Source organism: Perna viridis, chromosome 3, assembly GCF_037379345.1.
Source record: "Perna viridis isolate PV_CMFRI_1.1 ecotype Kerala chromosome 3, ASM3737934v1, whole genome shotgun sequence".
Taxonomy (NCBI): Eukaryota; Metazoa; Mollusca; class Bivalvia; order Mytilida; family Mytilidae; genus Perna; species Perna viridis.
Window position 1 is genome coordinate 1,908,642 of NC_142447.1, and position 14,416 is coordinate 1,923,057.

The 14,416-nt window shown below is 32.2% G+C and overlaps 1 protein-coding gene across 1 annotated transcript in view; it reads left to right on the plus strand.

Annotated features, from left to right (window-relative positions):
• The window catches only part of LOC148620609 (papilin-like), a 35,660-nt gene that overhangs the window by 19,399 nt on the left and 1,845 nt on the right, over positions 1 to 14,416 (plus strand). The window contains exons 13-23 of the mRNA XM_088573862.1: positions 2,473 to 2,603; positions 4,631 to 4,779; positions 6,961 to 7,048; positions 7,623 to 7,670; positions 8,200 to 8,370; positions 9,178 to 9,333; positions 10,471 to 10,536; positions 11,341 to 11,460; positions 12,725 to 12,850; positions 13,541 to 13,843; positions 14,163 to 14,285. Of these exons, the coding sequence (XP_088429988.1) occupies positions 2,473 to 2,603; positions 4,631 to 4,779; positions 6,961 to 7,048; positions 7,623 to 7,670; positions 8,200 to 8,370; positions 9,178 to 9,333; positions 10,471 to 10,536; positions 11,341 to 11,460; positions 12,725 to 12,850; positions 13,541 to 13,843; positions 14,163 to 14,285 (1,481 nt within the window). The remainder of the gene's footprint in view (positions 1 to 2,472; positions 2,604 to 4,630; positions 4,780 to 6,960; positions 7,049 to 7,622; positions 7,671 to 8,199; positions 8,371 to 9,177; positions 9,334 to 10,470; positions 10,537 to 11,340; positions 11,461 to 12,724; positions 12,851 to 13,540; positions 13,844 to 14,162; positions 14,286 to 14,416) is intronic.

Sequence of the window (14,416 nt, forward strand, 5' to 3'; positions counted from 1 at the left end):
ATCGTTTTGTAATTATGTGATTTCAAACAGGTTTTTTGTTTTGTGCATTTTTAGCTCTCTTATGTGTACAGCCGCCAATTGAAATTTTCTCCGACCTTAATAGGTCTCTGCTGTTTTGAATGATGCGTATGCATGGTGTCTAATGTAGGGACACCTCCATTTTGTTAGAGTCCATTGTCGTACCTAGAAATTATTTTTTTTGCGTTGGTTCGGTCACAGATTTTGACCAATTCATTATCCACTCCAAATTGTGTAGGATCCATATAAGGGTCCTTACTAAATCCTCTTTTGACTTGTTATTTAGCAAAATATTGTCGATGTTAATTACCAGAAGTACCTCTATCCGTCTCAATAATGGGCTTCATCAATTTGGAGAAAACTCTTGGACCAGAGCCCATGCCAAATGGGAGGGTCCGGTACTGATATGTCTTGCCCCCATCCCCATGGAGGTACCACATATATTTTCTGTGGGATTTTAATATTGGGATGCAAGTGTAGGCCCCTTTTAAGTCCAGTTTTGCCATCCAATCCCCCCTTTTCATGATCGTTTCAGTGTGATGAAACCTTCTCTTGGAACTCTATTGTGTAAAAGCGAAATTTCTTGTCCGAGGTTATCTGAAAACTTAGAGCATGGACAAGGTATCCCGGCAGAGTAAAGGGTAAACGTCCTCTGCTTTTCTAGAAACACCCGCCGAGTTACTTATAAAAAGTCAAGTCCAGGGAAGACGAAAGAGGAAAAGAAAACTATGACAGGTTGAACAAATCAGTTTGTTATGCTTTAGATGGATATGCCGTAACGATTCACGAATTTATGATGATCTCATTTGTCTGAAAAGAAAATGTTACATGTTTGATATATAGAAATACCATCTTTATTGTATGTCGTATATGGCGAAAATATTTCCTTAGTCCAAGAGTATAAGAATATCGAAATTTCATTTAGTTTGGGTAGAGAAGACTCAATCTTTAGGTAATAAAGTATTTTAACTTCTAATTGCTATGCATATGAAAAGAAAATAATTTTGATGTGAAAAAATGTCCGTAATATACTTGTGTATATATCATGGGGAACATGTTTGCCCTGTTTCGGGGGAATGAACGAAATGCTTAGGTTTTGTCAAATATTCCCTGTTTTAAGACATTTAGTTATCTCACTTAATGCGACGACTTCTTATTTGTCCAACAAACAACAAAATTTTACATATTTGATATGAAAATTGTCAATTTTTATTTTACATAATACAACGGAAATATTTTCTTTGGTCTAAGAGTATAAAAATAGTTGGTCTAAACTGGACTCATTTTCAGGTAATAAAATATTACGATAGTGCGATATCACCTTATTGATATGAATATGAAGATAAAATAATCTTTTTGTGAAAAAATGCCTATATTTATGTATGAGTTTTGTTACTTTATGTTCTTTGTTGTGTATGTCTGCTTTCCATGTCTGGTCTTTGTCCCTGAATTACATTCTTTTGATTACCGCTATAACCTTGGTTCCCTTGATTACTCTTTGTTATTTATGGATCATAGTGAACACAGTTTTCTTAGTGCAGGAAAATAAAAATATTGAAATTGTATAATATATCGGTATAACTAAGCTTTATTCCTGAATAGTATAGAATATTCGATCGATGAAATACCTTTTGATTGGTTTCCAAATAAAACAGAATGTTCTTTTATCTGTAAAATGCCAATTTTGATGTTTCATAGAAGTTTCATAGACACTTTCACTTATATGTAATTAACGTATTAGAATGGTAACATATCAAATTTAGGCTGACAAAAACAATTTTTAACAAATATAAAAATATTAGTTTTCTTCCCACTATGGTAGGTGACACTTGGCCCCGACCATTTTGGAGAGCTATTCAATATTTTACAGTATTTTATAACATGTAAAAATGTCTGAAACCAAATCTTTCCTATACGTATTACATTCGGATATCCTATTTTCTTTTCTTTGTCAGAGGAACCCTGATATTTTGGCATTGAAAACGAAATTACAAAGTTATTCCATAAAATTGATTTAACCATAAGAATTATTTTACCAATTAGATGACAGAATCGTTGCACAAAAAATGAGTCACGGTATTCAAAGAAAGAAATGCACACACGAAACTCGGGCTGCAACACGATCTCACGATACACGTATACGAGACCCGCCTCACTATAGAGCAAAAAACACAGATCACACAAATCATTGGGCTTCGTATCGATAACAGCGAAATGATGTCATTAAACTTGTGAGAGATGCTAAAGCATCTTATAAGAAAAAAATTAACATCGCAATTGACTGATAAAAATATTCCACCAGGCAAATGGTGGCGTATTACGAAGTCTGTATGCAAACTTAACAAGTGTGATAACATTAGTCCACCATTAGTAAAAAGAGGACGGATAATTATACACCCATCTAAAAAGTGTAATATATTTAATGATTTTTTTTTTCATTGGTATTTCACAAAGTGAAGATGAGCCGGAACTCCCAGCTGAGATTCAGGAACTGGTTAATGAATTGCCGGATTTTGTAATTGCTGAACAGGAAGTTAGAGATCAACTTAATATATTAAATATTACAAACCCAAGTGGTCCAGATGGTACTGCACCAATTATACTTAAAAATATTTCGTCGTTGGTGCATCCACTGACATTACTTTTTAACACATTGTAGTCAGTTACCTTGTCTTTGGAAACGATCTCATTTACACCCATTTAGAAGAATAAAGGGTCTATATCGGATGTTTTTTTTTACTTTCCGTCCTATTTCCTTAACATGTGTTCTTTGTAAGATGATGGTAAAGATCTAGATTCTAGAACATCAAATTATAACAGAACATCATTCTGGATTCATGCCAAAAGACTCAACTGTTTATCAATTGTTAAATATTTATAATACCATATTCAGTAAATTAGATGTGGCTAGGGATGTTACATTTGTATTTTGTGATATTTCTAAGGCTTTTGATCGAGTTTGGCATCAAGGACTTTTACTCAAATTACAAAAAAAATGGGTTTTCTGGGAATTTACTCAATTGGATTACCGATTATCTGAATGAGAGAAAGCAGAGAGCGGTATTGGATGGATATAATTCTGGATGGGGAGATATTGGGGTCCCCCAAGGTTCTGTTTCAGGACCTTTCATCTTTTTTATCTATATAAACGATATTATAGATGGTGTAGACTGTCATATAAAACTTTTTGCAGACGACACATCACTATTTGTTATTGTAGATGATCAAAACTACATAGATGCTGCAGACAGGTTATCGACAGACTTATCACATATACATAATTGGTCTCGAAATTGGGCTATAAAATTTAATCCGTCCAAGACTTTGTTGTTCTCTCAAAGAAATGTAGAGAACCATCCTGTATATTTTGGGGGTCCGGAAAACCAGGTAAACGATGTCAATATACATACACACCTTGGTCTTGATTTTCAGAATATGGAATAGCCATGTAAATAAGATCTACAAAAAGGCATGTGACAGACTAAAATTGCTTGGAATGTTGAAGTACGAGGTCCCCAGGAAATCTTTATCTAATATATAGTTTTCGTTTATTAGACCAGAACTGGAATATGGGGATATTGTTTCGGATAACTGTACAATATATATGTATCGAATTTACTCGAGAATGTACAAGTAGAGGCCGGTAGAAATATTACTGGTTTGCGGATCAATTCCTCAAAAACAAAGATGTATGAAGAATTAGGATGGGAACCATTATATAAGCGCCGTGAGAAGCATAGGCTTATCTTGATGTACAATATAGTTAACGGCCTTGACCCTGAGTATTTATCAAACATTATACAGCCTTATATCTTAAATATACATAATTATAATCTCGAGCAACAAATCAACAGTAATAACATACGCTTGCCTGTTTGTAATACTAAGGTATATTCTACGAGCTTTATACCCTCGACTATTCGACTCTGGAATCAATTCCTACATCAACAAAAAATAGTTCCTCTGTTGCTGTTTTCAGAAAGAGGCTGAATTCAGCCAATCCTGGAGCTCTGAATAATTCAACACAGGCAACAGAAAAGAGAATATATGGCATTGTCAGTTGGGGTGTAAGGCTAGCAATCTGAATCATCATTTGCAACTTCATCACCTGACTGACAATTCAAACTGTCCACACTGTGGAGACATGATCGAAGATAATTTTCACTATTTTATGTTTTGTCCACATTATCAAATTCAGAGGTGGTCGCTGCAGAACGTTTTTGTTGAACTTAAGATCGATTTTAACTTACATAACATACTTCATGGTAATGAACACCTGCCATTTAACAATAAGGTCAAGGTGATGTTAGCTACTCAAAATTATTCTTTTAATTTATGAGATAAACAATTTAAAATTGTAAAAGGAATTATATAATCATGTAAATGCCTTGTATGGAGAGAATATATATAGACCTAGCCTGCTATCCAATCCTATTAATAATTTATGAATAAAATATGTTTAAAACAAAACGTGTACAAAGCACAAGAAGTACACAAAACACGCTGAAATGGGAATGTTACACGCTTCAAGAGGTGTATACCAACATTATTTTATAAAGCTAAGTAGTCAATGTCCGTAAATTGTGCAATAAAATGTGTACTCATTCATGAGTACATTTAACATGGTTAACAGATGTGCGTAGTATTAATCGTCTTATATATAAAAAATCTGTATTGTTATTCCGTCACCAAAAAATGACGGTCTTCATTTTGCTTCTATTAGCGACTATATCTGCTGTCAATTGCAAACAAAATGATGTGGTAAGCTATATCTTGTGATTATTTTATATTCGATTTTTCATACATATTCGTAAGTGATTTTAAAATTTTATTTCTTATATCCCATTCTTTCGAATATACAAACCGGCCTTTTTTATTCAAGCATTTTTCACTTTTTGTCACCAATTGTATTCTTGTGAAGGATTACATATTTATACATATCCGTGGAAGGCATTTATATTCTGATTACTTTTCAGTATTTCCCAATCCATGTTCTATGTTATTCGAGTGCAACATAGACCGAGGAGAAATTAAATGATACTAAATAATGTAATAGTGTGTAAAATATCTCTTTCGTTTACTTGGAAAAAGGGGGTGGTGTAAACATTTAGTCAGAAACCAACGATTTAAAAATATCTTATAGATAAAATACAGCAGTGAATGGACTTGTATTTTTATTTCAATATAACATTGCTTAAATTCTTAAAACATAAACATTAATATTTATCTCATTAGGAAAATAATAAAAAAAGAAAAGCGCTCGTTAACAAAACAAATCTAGACATGGGATGGGTACAGACCATGGTAAGATAAATTACACTTTATTTTGTTTTTAATTGTTTGACCAAATTATAGTATACACAATGTCCTATAAATTATTATTATCATATCATTTATTTATTTTATTTTATTACTATTTTTTCACTTTTTGAATGACACATAAGTACTAAATTTCAAAATGATTTTTAAAAAGATCAGATATAACCAAAAGTCCGCATTACCATGTTAGCCTCAATATTCAAAATCATGCACTGGCATTTCAAAATTGATACTAATGTTACGCCTTTTGTCTTTTAAACATTATAGCCTTTGGGCATTTTTTATTTGCTTTACTTTACATTCCGACCATATCGAAGTAATATTGTATTAGTAGTAAGAAAAGTATGAAGCATTGTATGAGTAATAAAATGCTGGATTTTTACACAAGAGCTGTTTACAGTCAGTTCATCGAATAAGATAGTGGAATACGGAATTTGTCTATGATATGAATATGTGCATTTTTGATCAATTTAGAGAGTAAAAGCATTTGATACACGTACAATTCTGGTCATATTCGAAAACAAAATACAAAAAAGAACTAAAAATCTAAAATTATTTTAAAATATTACAACATAATCATGAACTCACTTGTACGTATTATGGTTCATTTTTCAAGTGCGCGTAATGAACTCCCTTTAATACCATTTTTATTAATTTGTTTTGAGGTAATAAAACAGAATTAAGCTCACCTATTTAATTTGATGTGAAAAAAGCCTACATCAAAATGTAACAAGGAAGAATTTACATATCATAAACCGTTTATTCATATTATATTTGTATTTAAGCTGTTCCACTTTTTTACTTTGGTCAAGTATCTTAAGAAGTTTGACTCATGTCAGCGTAAGCCGATGTAAATTTACTATTGAATAAATCGATATCGATTGGCACTTTTACCTACGCATAGATGAAGGTATCTTGCTACATGCCCTTTTCAGGTCAAAATAAATAAACCCAACATGAGGTAACCAAATTGGGGAATGTAAAAACTGATAGAGAAATGTGGTTTTACTAAATAAATGTATAAATGTTTTAAAGTTCAGAAAAGCTTCAAAATGAAATGATTTCAATGTTGAATATTATAGGATCATATGATGAGTAAACTGAATTTAGTTTTGCTCTTAACAAAAATACATATGAATTAATTTAATTATCATTATCCTCATATTTTTATTGATACCTTAACACTTCCCATGAAAGTTTTGATAAAGTAATCAAGGGAACCAAGGTTATAGCGGTAATCAAAAGAATGAATCCGGGGACAAAGACCAGATATTGAAAACAGACATACACAACAAAGAACATAAAGTAACTAAAATCATACATACAAAGTAACAAACGCAAATGAGCAGCTCGGACTCCATAAAAAATTGGGAGCATGGACCCGGTGCACCGGTACGGTAAGCGTTCTCTGCTTTTCTAGAAACACCCGCCGAGTTGCTCATAAAAAGTCAAGTCCTGGGTAGGCAAACGAGGAAAGGAAAACTATGACCAGTTGAATAAATCAGTTTTCATGGTGCAGATGGATACACCATAACGATCCACGAGTTCATGATGATGACCATAGAACTTCTGTAGTGATGTGTTTAATGTAAATAGTAACCATGTTGTTTTGATGAATTTTAGAAGCCGGGTTGTTTGCCTCCTGGGCCAGTAATTCCGTGCTTGGCGTTCAATGATTTCTGTAAAGGCAACGATGAGAATTGTCCAAGTGGTAAGTTTTGCCAGAGAACTGATTTTTAGTAAAATATTTATACAATCTTTTAAAGATATATCATTTTCAAGTAAAGCATGCTGTTTGATGTATGCTCTTCTGTAGTTACATACATTTTAACAGCTTAAATGTTTTTGATTGTTTTATATGGTTAAATAGGACAAATTGAATAGAATATTAACAAGTATGCTCACCTTTTTTTATCTTTTAAAAATATGACTGATGTATTAATTGTTTACAATCATAATCTAATGAAACAATATTTATTGGCACAACGCTGCAGTGATACGGTTGTTTAACATAAGATATGAAGTAATTTAGAATGTCTAAGGTTACCTCTTACCTTAAAATCACTATTTGACACCATACGACCAACTTGGTGATTATTTCAAGAAACACGAGACGGTTTTCATATCGATGCATCTAGTTCATATTCCCACATCAATTTTTTAGTCCGGGTCTATTGTAACCATTTTTTAGCTCCTGAATATTTTTAATTGTTTGTATTATCTCTCTCTCTCTGTTTCCTTTTAAATTGTTTTATTATATGAATTGCAAAGTTCTAATATTTCAGGCCAGATTTGTTGTGGAGTAGTCTGTGGAACATCTTGCAAACGTTCAGGTAAGTGTATTTTGTTAAAAGAATGTAGGTCAATTACAAATCAAATTGCTTTGTTTTACTTTCAGGGAAGTATATATAAAATAACAGCAGTTTTCAAGTCGAAAAAGACAATCTCACGGCGAAAGCGAATGCTTGATGTGATGTTCGTTCAAGATATTCAAAATTGAAGCTATTCTGATAATCGGCGTCATTAAAGATAATGTTATGTACCGTTGTTATCAGACATCACCGATATATTTCAGTATCACGGCAGTTCCGTGAGATAAGAAATTGTCGGGCAGTTGGATCAATGGAAAATTTATAAAATTGCCAATGAAGCACAATATCCTGCAAACAATTGATCTGTTTTAGAATTCCCTGGTTTTTGTTCAATCCACGGTCTATAATTGCCATTTTTTTGTGATTAGATAATAAATAACTGACTGCTAATTTTTACAAATGTTATTAATTTACATTTGAACTGTCATTTTCTGAATGTATAACGGGATTTCTTCATGTTTCTTAAAAGTTTACCAAAATATTGTTTCAGTTTGTGATGTACCACAAAGTGTTGGCCCATGTGTTAATAGCAAACGCCGCTGGTATTATGATCAAAAGAAAATGAGATGTCGTAAGTTCGACAAGAAAGGTTGTGCAGCAAACAAAGAAGTCAACGGCTTCGAATCAAGGAAAAAATGTAGAAAACTAACGAAAAGCTGTGGTAATTACGTTATTTATTGCTCCAAAGTGGCTAAAAAACGTCTTGATTCATTCTGTTATTAATATTATATGCAATAATGGGTCTAATATCGACACACAATTCATACCATTATGATCAAGTAACCAAATACAAAAATAATGGGTCTACAAAAACCAATATGTGGAACGCGGATTAGTGAAAAAAGTAACAATCCAAATTATATTTACATTTAGAAAGCTTACAAAGAAGTCAGACAAAGTTTCTATAGAAGCTAATATCATTTGAAAGCTCAATTCAATCTTTAATGTAGCCAAAGTTGTATAACTTCTTTAACACATTAAACAAACTATTTAATATATCTATATATGAAATTCGTCAATACATTTATAAAATCGTAAAGATATATCACACCAAAAACTATAAGAAGCCATTTCTAATGTATGAAGCTTTAGCATTGAAAACTCTTGACAATGACAATGATTCAATAATAAATGTTTTGACGCGATTTGTACATCTTATCCCAAACTTATACAGGTGCTATAGGTGCAACTGACACAATTTCAACAAGGAATCATCTAGAAATGTACAGTGACAATATTTTTGGAAGTGCGAACTGGTTTTGGGTTTAAATATAAATATGTATGTTCCAAAAAGTAATCCTTTACATTTTTGAGAATATTAATTTAAGTACTAAATCATATATATGGGAAACGCGTATAGGCTGTATGCAAAGTTATTTGGACCTTTGAATGTGTGCGCAGTACTTAGGAAAATCAAACAATCGCATTTTCATTTTTTTTACATTAAAAATATTTTTCATCTATGCAGTTTGTCTCCTTCCTAAACAACCCGGAACTTGCAGAGGATCTTTTCCAAGATACTATTACAACTCTAAGAGTGGAAAATGTGAAAATTTCATCTATGGGGGTTGTAAAGGGAACAAAAATAACTTTAGAACCCCACAAGCATGTCAAAGAAGATGCGGTAAGAGTGACAATTTGTTTTAATGAAAAAAAATTGTCTAAAACAATAATTATTACAAATGCCAGCACAGCGAGCAATACTTCTAAAGTTGTGTACATTTATGATATTTTCTTAATAAACGACCCAGCATCGTTATCAAAGTACAGTTGGAAAAGCAAAGTAATTTCGTTACATTGAATCTGATCACCTTAATCCTGTAATTAAACTAATTTCATACGTGTACAATGTGTTCAATACAAAAAGTCCTTCTTTTTATTAGGACTCCAGATAAGGAGCATGCTTTGTAATTCATGGTTTAAAATGTAATAGTAAATATGAATTAACATGTGGTTTGCATATGACCTTTGTTCTTAGGAGATAAAATATATAAATTGAACTGCAGAATTTAAAATAATTCTGAAAAAAATACTCTGTTAATGACATTGAAATAGAACATGGAAAGTGTTTGATTTTCGACATTATTTTTTTCCTGAGAACAGGCGTACTGGAATGAATAATTGTACATTTCATCATATAGCTATAGACCAATACTGCCAATCAATAAGGATGATAAAAATGTAAAGGCTTTCTAGGGTGTTTCACCGAGAACTTGCATGATTCCCAATTACACTTCAAGTTAAAATATATTAACGTATTGTTAAATAAGAAATAATTTTAAAAGATGAATTGTATATACCGAACAATATTACAGTTTGTATGCTAGCACATATTTTTTTCACTTTGTCAGGACTCATTATGCACTTCAATAAAGATTCCTAGTTAAAACAGGATTCTTGTAATATTACATCAAACATCTTTGAAGTGAAAGAAAGATAAATATATTCGGGGGAAAATACGTATCGTATTTTTGTTGTCTCTATCAGAAAGCAAATAAAATTCTATAGCATCAAAAGAGAATGACTATTCAAAATTCAACATCATTTTTTCAAGAACATGGTTAAAACGAGAGAAATGGAAAACAAGATATCACACAAAACACTAAATCATTTCTAATGAGGATAAACTTCCACAATAAAACAATAAAACTAGACACGTAGTAATCAAACTCACTAACAAACACTTAATATTGTAAAAAAAACGGTTGTTAACAGAATATTACAAGTGTATATTTGTGACACGCTCACCATTTTTATACAGGTTCACATCCACCAAGACCTTCTACACCTCCTCCTCCCCCGCCACCGCCACCACAAGGACCTCATAGTAAGTGTAATTTAATACCTATTCTGAGTTATTATGACTTTCCTGGTGTTTGCCATAAGTAATTTCCAAATGCTTTTTCATCAAAATGAATATCAAAAAAGGGGATTTAGAGATTAACTACCCCGAACTTATAATAATTACTGTCGATATCTTTCGAGATTAATTTCTTAGATTTTGTCTTTGAGTATAACAAAAATGTATTGAAATATTCAAAACTTTGAGATAGTAATTTTACTTTCAAGTATCAAAGATGTGTTTCAAAATGGGTAATAGGTATGTAAGTTATCCTTTTTCGGGAAGTGAGGGTAATAAGATATAAAAACAACCTCAATTAAAGAATGCAAAATCTGATCTAGTGATTTTCTTGAAGACAATTAAGAACAGACACAATGATTGGGAATGTTATATCGTAAAATATTTATTTTTAAACTAATATTCTTCGATGTTTGAAAGTAGAACTTTTATTTCATTATTTTGAATTCTTCAAAACATTGATATTGTACTCATCGGGGAAGTTTAACTCGGTTTCGGGCTCGATATACCGTTTCCCTGTTGAATAATTTTAGGACTTTGAATCTACGAATTCTTTTTTTTTTTTTCACAGGTCTAAATTTTTATTAGTTTAAGTTGTGTCTTTAACTATATTAGGTCTATTTGTATACGCAAAAGCCTGTTAACATATATATATGTGTGTGTGTGTGTGTGTGTGTGTGTGTGTGTGTGTGTGTTCCTTTACAGAAAGAATCCTAGGGGTAGCATTATTTGCATGATATGAAGAAATAGATATGTACGTTTATATTTTAGAGTGTCCATCAGGAATTCCAATTCATGATTGCATTATTGGACCCGGGAATCGACCGTGTCAAACTGGATATTATTGCGTTAGATCTCCTATTGGCGGTCCTGGTAGTTGTTGTCCAATTCGTAAGTCTATTTCTTATTGTATTACTTTAGTGTTTATCGGACAACTATCAGTTACTTCATAACAATATTGTTTAAATTTAAGTATTTGAAACGAATTCGTTTTTGATTAAAATTAAAGGGTCTGTTAAGTTCAATTATATTATGTTTGTCCCTTAGACGGCAATATTTTCACATTCTAACACGAATGTTTAATTTGCATATCCAAACTTATGAATTTTGTTAATGCATATATCACATAAAAGGCCGATAACATAGGAGACAAAAATATTCTTAGCTTAAAGTATTTTGATATCCTGAACTAATTTTAATACACAAGTCCGTCAGTGTTCATCTTAGTTCCCCATTTACTATCATTTGAACACAATATTGAGCTACTCCTTTAATCCATACATTCACCTTCGAAACTCCAAAACTTGTCACGACATGGTTGCTTTAAATTTTACAATTTCAAAGTTTTATAAATGCATCGTCTAAAGATTAAAGCTGCATTAGCTGTCAAATTTCTTCAGTTTTGAATGTACTCAATTCTGCTGATTCAATGAAATAAGTTTGTAGTTATGCAATTGAAGCAATCAATGTCGATTACACCTACAGAGTATTGCGAAAATAACGTTTTTTTTAATCAGAGAAGATTGATAGCTCTGATCTAATTATTTTTCGCCATTACTTACGAAGATTGCCGACAGGACATACACGTGGGTTACAAATACTTTAACCTTGGTAAAAACAATAAAGTAACGGATACACAGGTAAGCACGTGCTTTGTTTTCATTTCATTTCATCTATTTCTTGATTAGTTTTTTTTCAAATGAATAATGACCATATTTGAGCCACATTATATCACAATACGTAAATTTCAAGAGGATCCTTGCGTTATTTTCGAATTTTTTTGTTATAGGTATTGCGTCCGCCGGTCTTCCTTGCCGTTGAATAAGCACTTTCGCTTTCAAATCAGATTTGTTACTAAAGAAGCGACCCTTACAGCACATGCGCGGATTAAGGTCACCATAAGTCACATGCATACGAAGTTAACTAGGTCGATTGTTTGTCTTGCAAGACAATAAATATTTAGACACCTATCTCGTGTATTTAATGCATTTTATGTGTGTATATCAAATGAAATTATACAGGAAAAGTACAAATTAGTAGAAATAATTCAAAGTTAAGGTATATTTCAACAGAAACAAATATTATGAATTTGACAGCTAATGCAGCTTTAATAATGAATAAATTGAAATCCTTTAGCTTTGAGATTCTCTTCCAGCTTGTAAACATGGTTCCCCACATAAAACCTTGTCATGTGGAATGGTTGCAAGCTCTAACAAATGCCCGCCAGGATATCATTGTTTGGGTGGACCGGCTGATGAATATTTTGGATGTTGCCCAAATGGTAGGCAAAACAATAAATATGCGTTCCATAATATGATACATATTTTGATAATCAAAATAAAAACGCATCATAAATTTATGATCTTCACGAATTGCGATAACATCTTTGGATGAACAGAGCTCGAAAACTTACATTGGATTTAACTATTATATAAATAAATCCGTCAGCTAAGAACAAAAAATGTGTAATGAAAATATACAACTTACGATATCAAAATCCATATACAGCATTGAACATAAATGTACACACAGAATACAGTAGCATAACTCCCCTTTAAAATTTGAATATTAACGCATGGGCCCCAGAAATAGAGTTTTTCTGTATATTTTATTTTATTTTGTTTTATTTTGTTTCATTTTATTTTCCTTTATTACTTTTTTTTCATTTTTTTTTGGGGGGGGGGGGTGGCTGCAAGATGTTCACCGTACTGAATTTTGGGCTTGTTTCTGCAAAACGGGAATCGCTTTCCCAGTCTTGTCGTGAGGTTATGATTAAGACTAAATTTGTTTAGTGTCCAGTACAAGTATATTTAAACTTAAACAAATATAATAAGAAAATCAGAAAATGTTTGAATTCAAATATATTGAAACTGTTAAAAGGTACCTGTATTATCTAATTTTATTTCAATCACGTGAATTGTTTGATAAAATTGCTGAAGTATTGTACTGATGAGTTGATATTAACTAATAGGACCAATGGAAAAACCTGGAAAGTGTCCTGTTCCTACTGGTGTTGGAATATGTGTGGAACAATGCAGCAAGGATGAGGACTGCAAAGGGACACAGAAATGTTGTTCTAACGGTTGTGGACATACATGTACAGAGGTACTTCCTGTGGTAAAACCAGGGTTTTGTCCACCTCTTCCTCCAAATACAGTTGGTCATTGCGCTGAACTTTGTACTGGCGATGCTAGTTGTCCAGGAACACAGAAATGTTGCTCGAATGGGTGTGGTCATGTGTGTTCATTTCCAACTGGTGGAATTAAACCACCACGTAAGTTCTGATAACTAAAAAAGAAATTGCGTTTATTGCATTTAAAGATAAATGCCGGTTTTCCCTGTAACGTACTTGCTTACCTTAAAACAATGTTTTATATGAATATGTTTTCATTTTATCAATACGTTTTCTCTTACATTCTCCTTAATTATTTATGAAGCATGATTTAATTGAATACATTTGTAGATTTAGTATAGTTGCACAACGTTCCAAGAATAATAAAGAACTTTGAAGTGTTATTTATCATAAATGAACCTTTACAATTTCGTATCGATGGATATTTGCTAAAAGTTGTTTTTATTTCTTTGATTTACAGCATGTCCCGTCGGGAACCCCCTTACAAAGACAGGAAGTTCAGGGTTGGTGTATTGCGGGAAAAGTCCAAATAATCAGAGTTGTCCTAAAGGATATTACTGTAATGGAGTTGTGTGTTGTCAGCGTAAGGATACCTGGCAAATAATGAGTCGCTTAAGCGCGTAGAATACACGTCTCACGTCTACTTAATAAAACAATTTCTCATTAATTGAAAATGAAGTGGCAAATGTGCAAACGCACAGAAATCTAAACTAA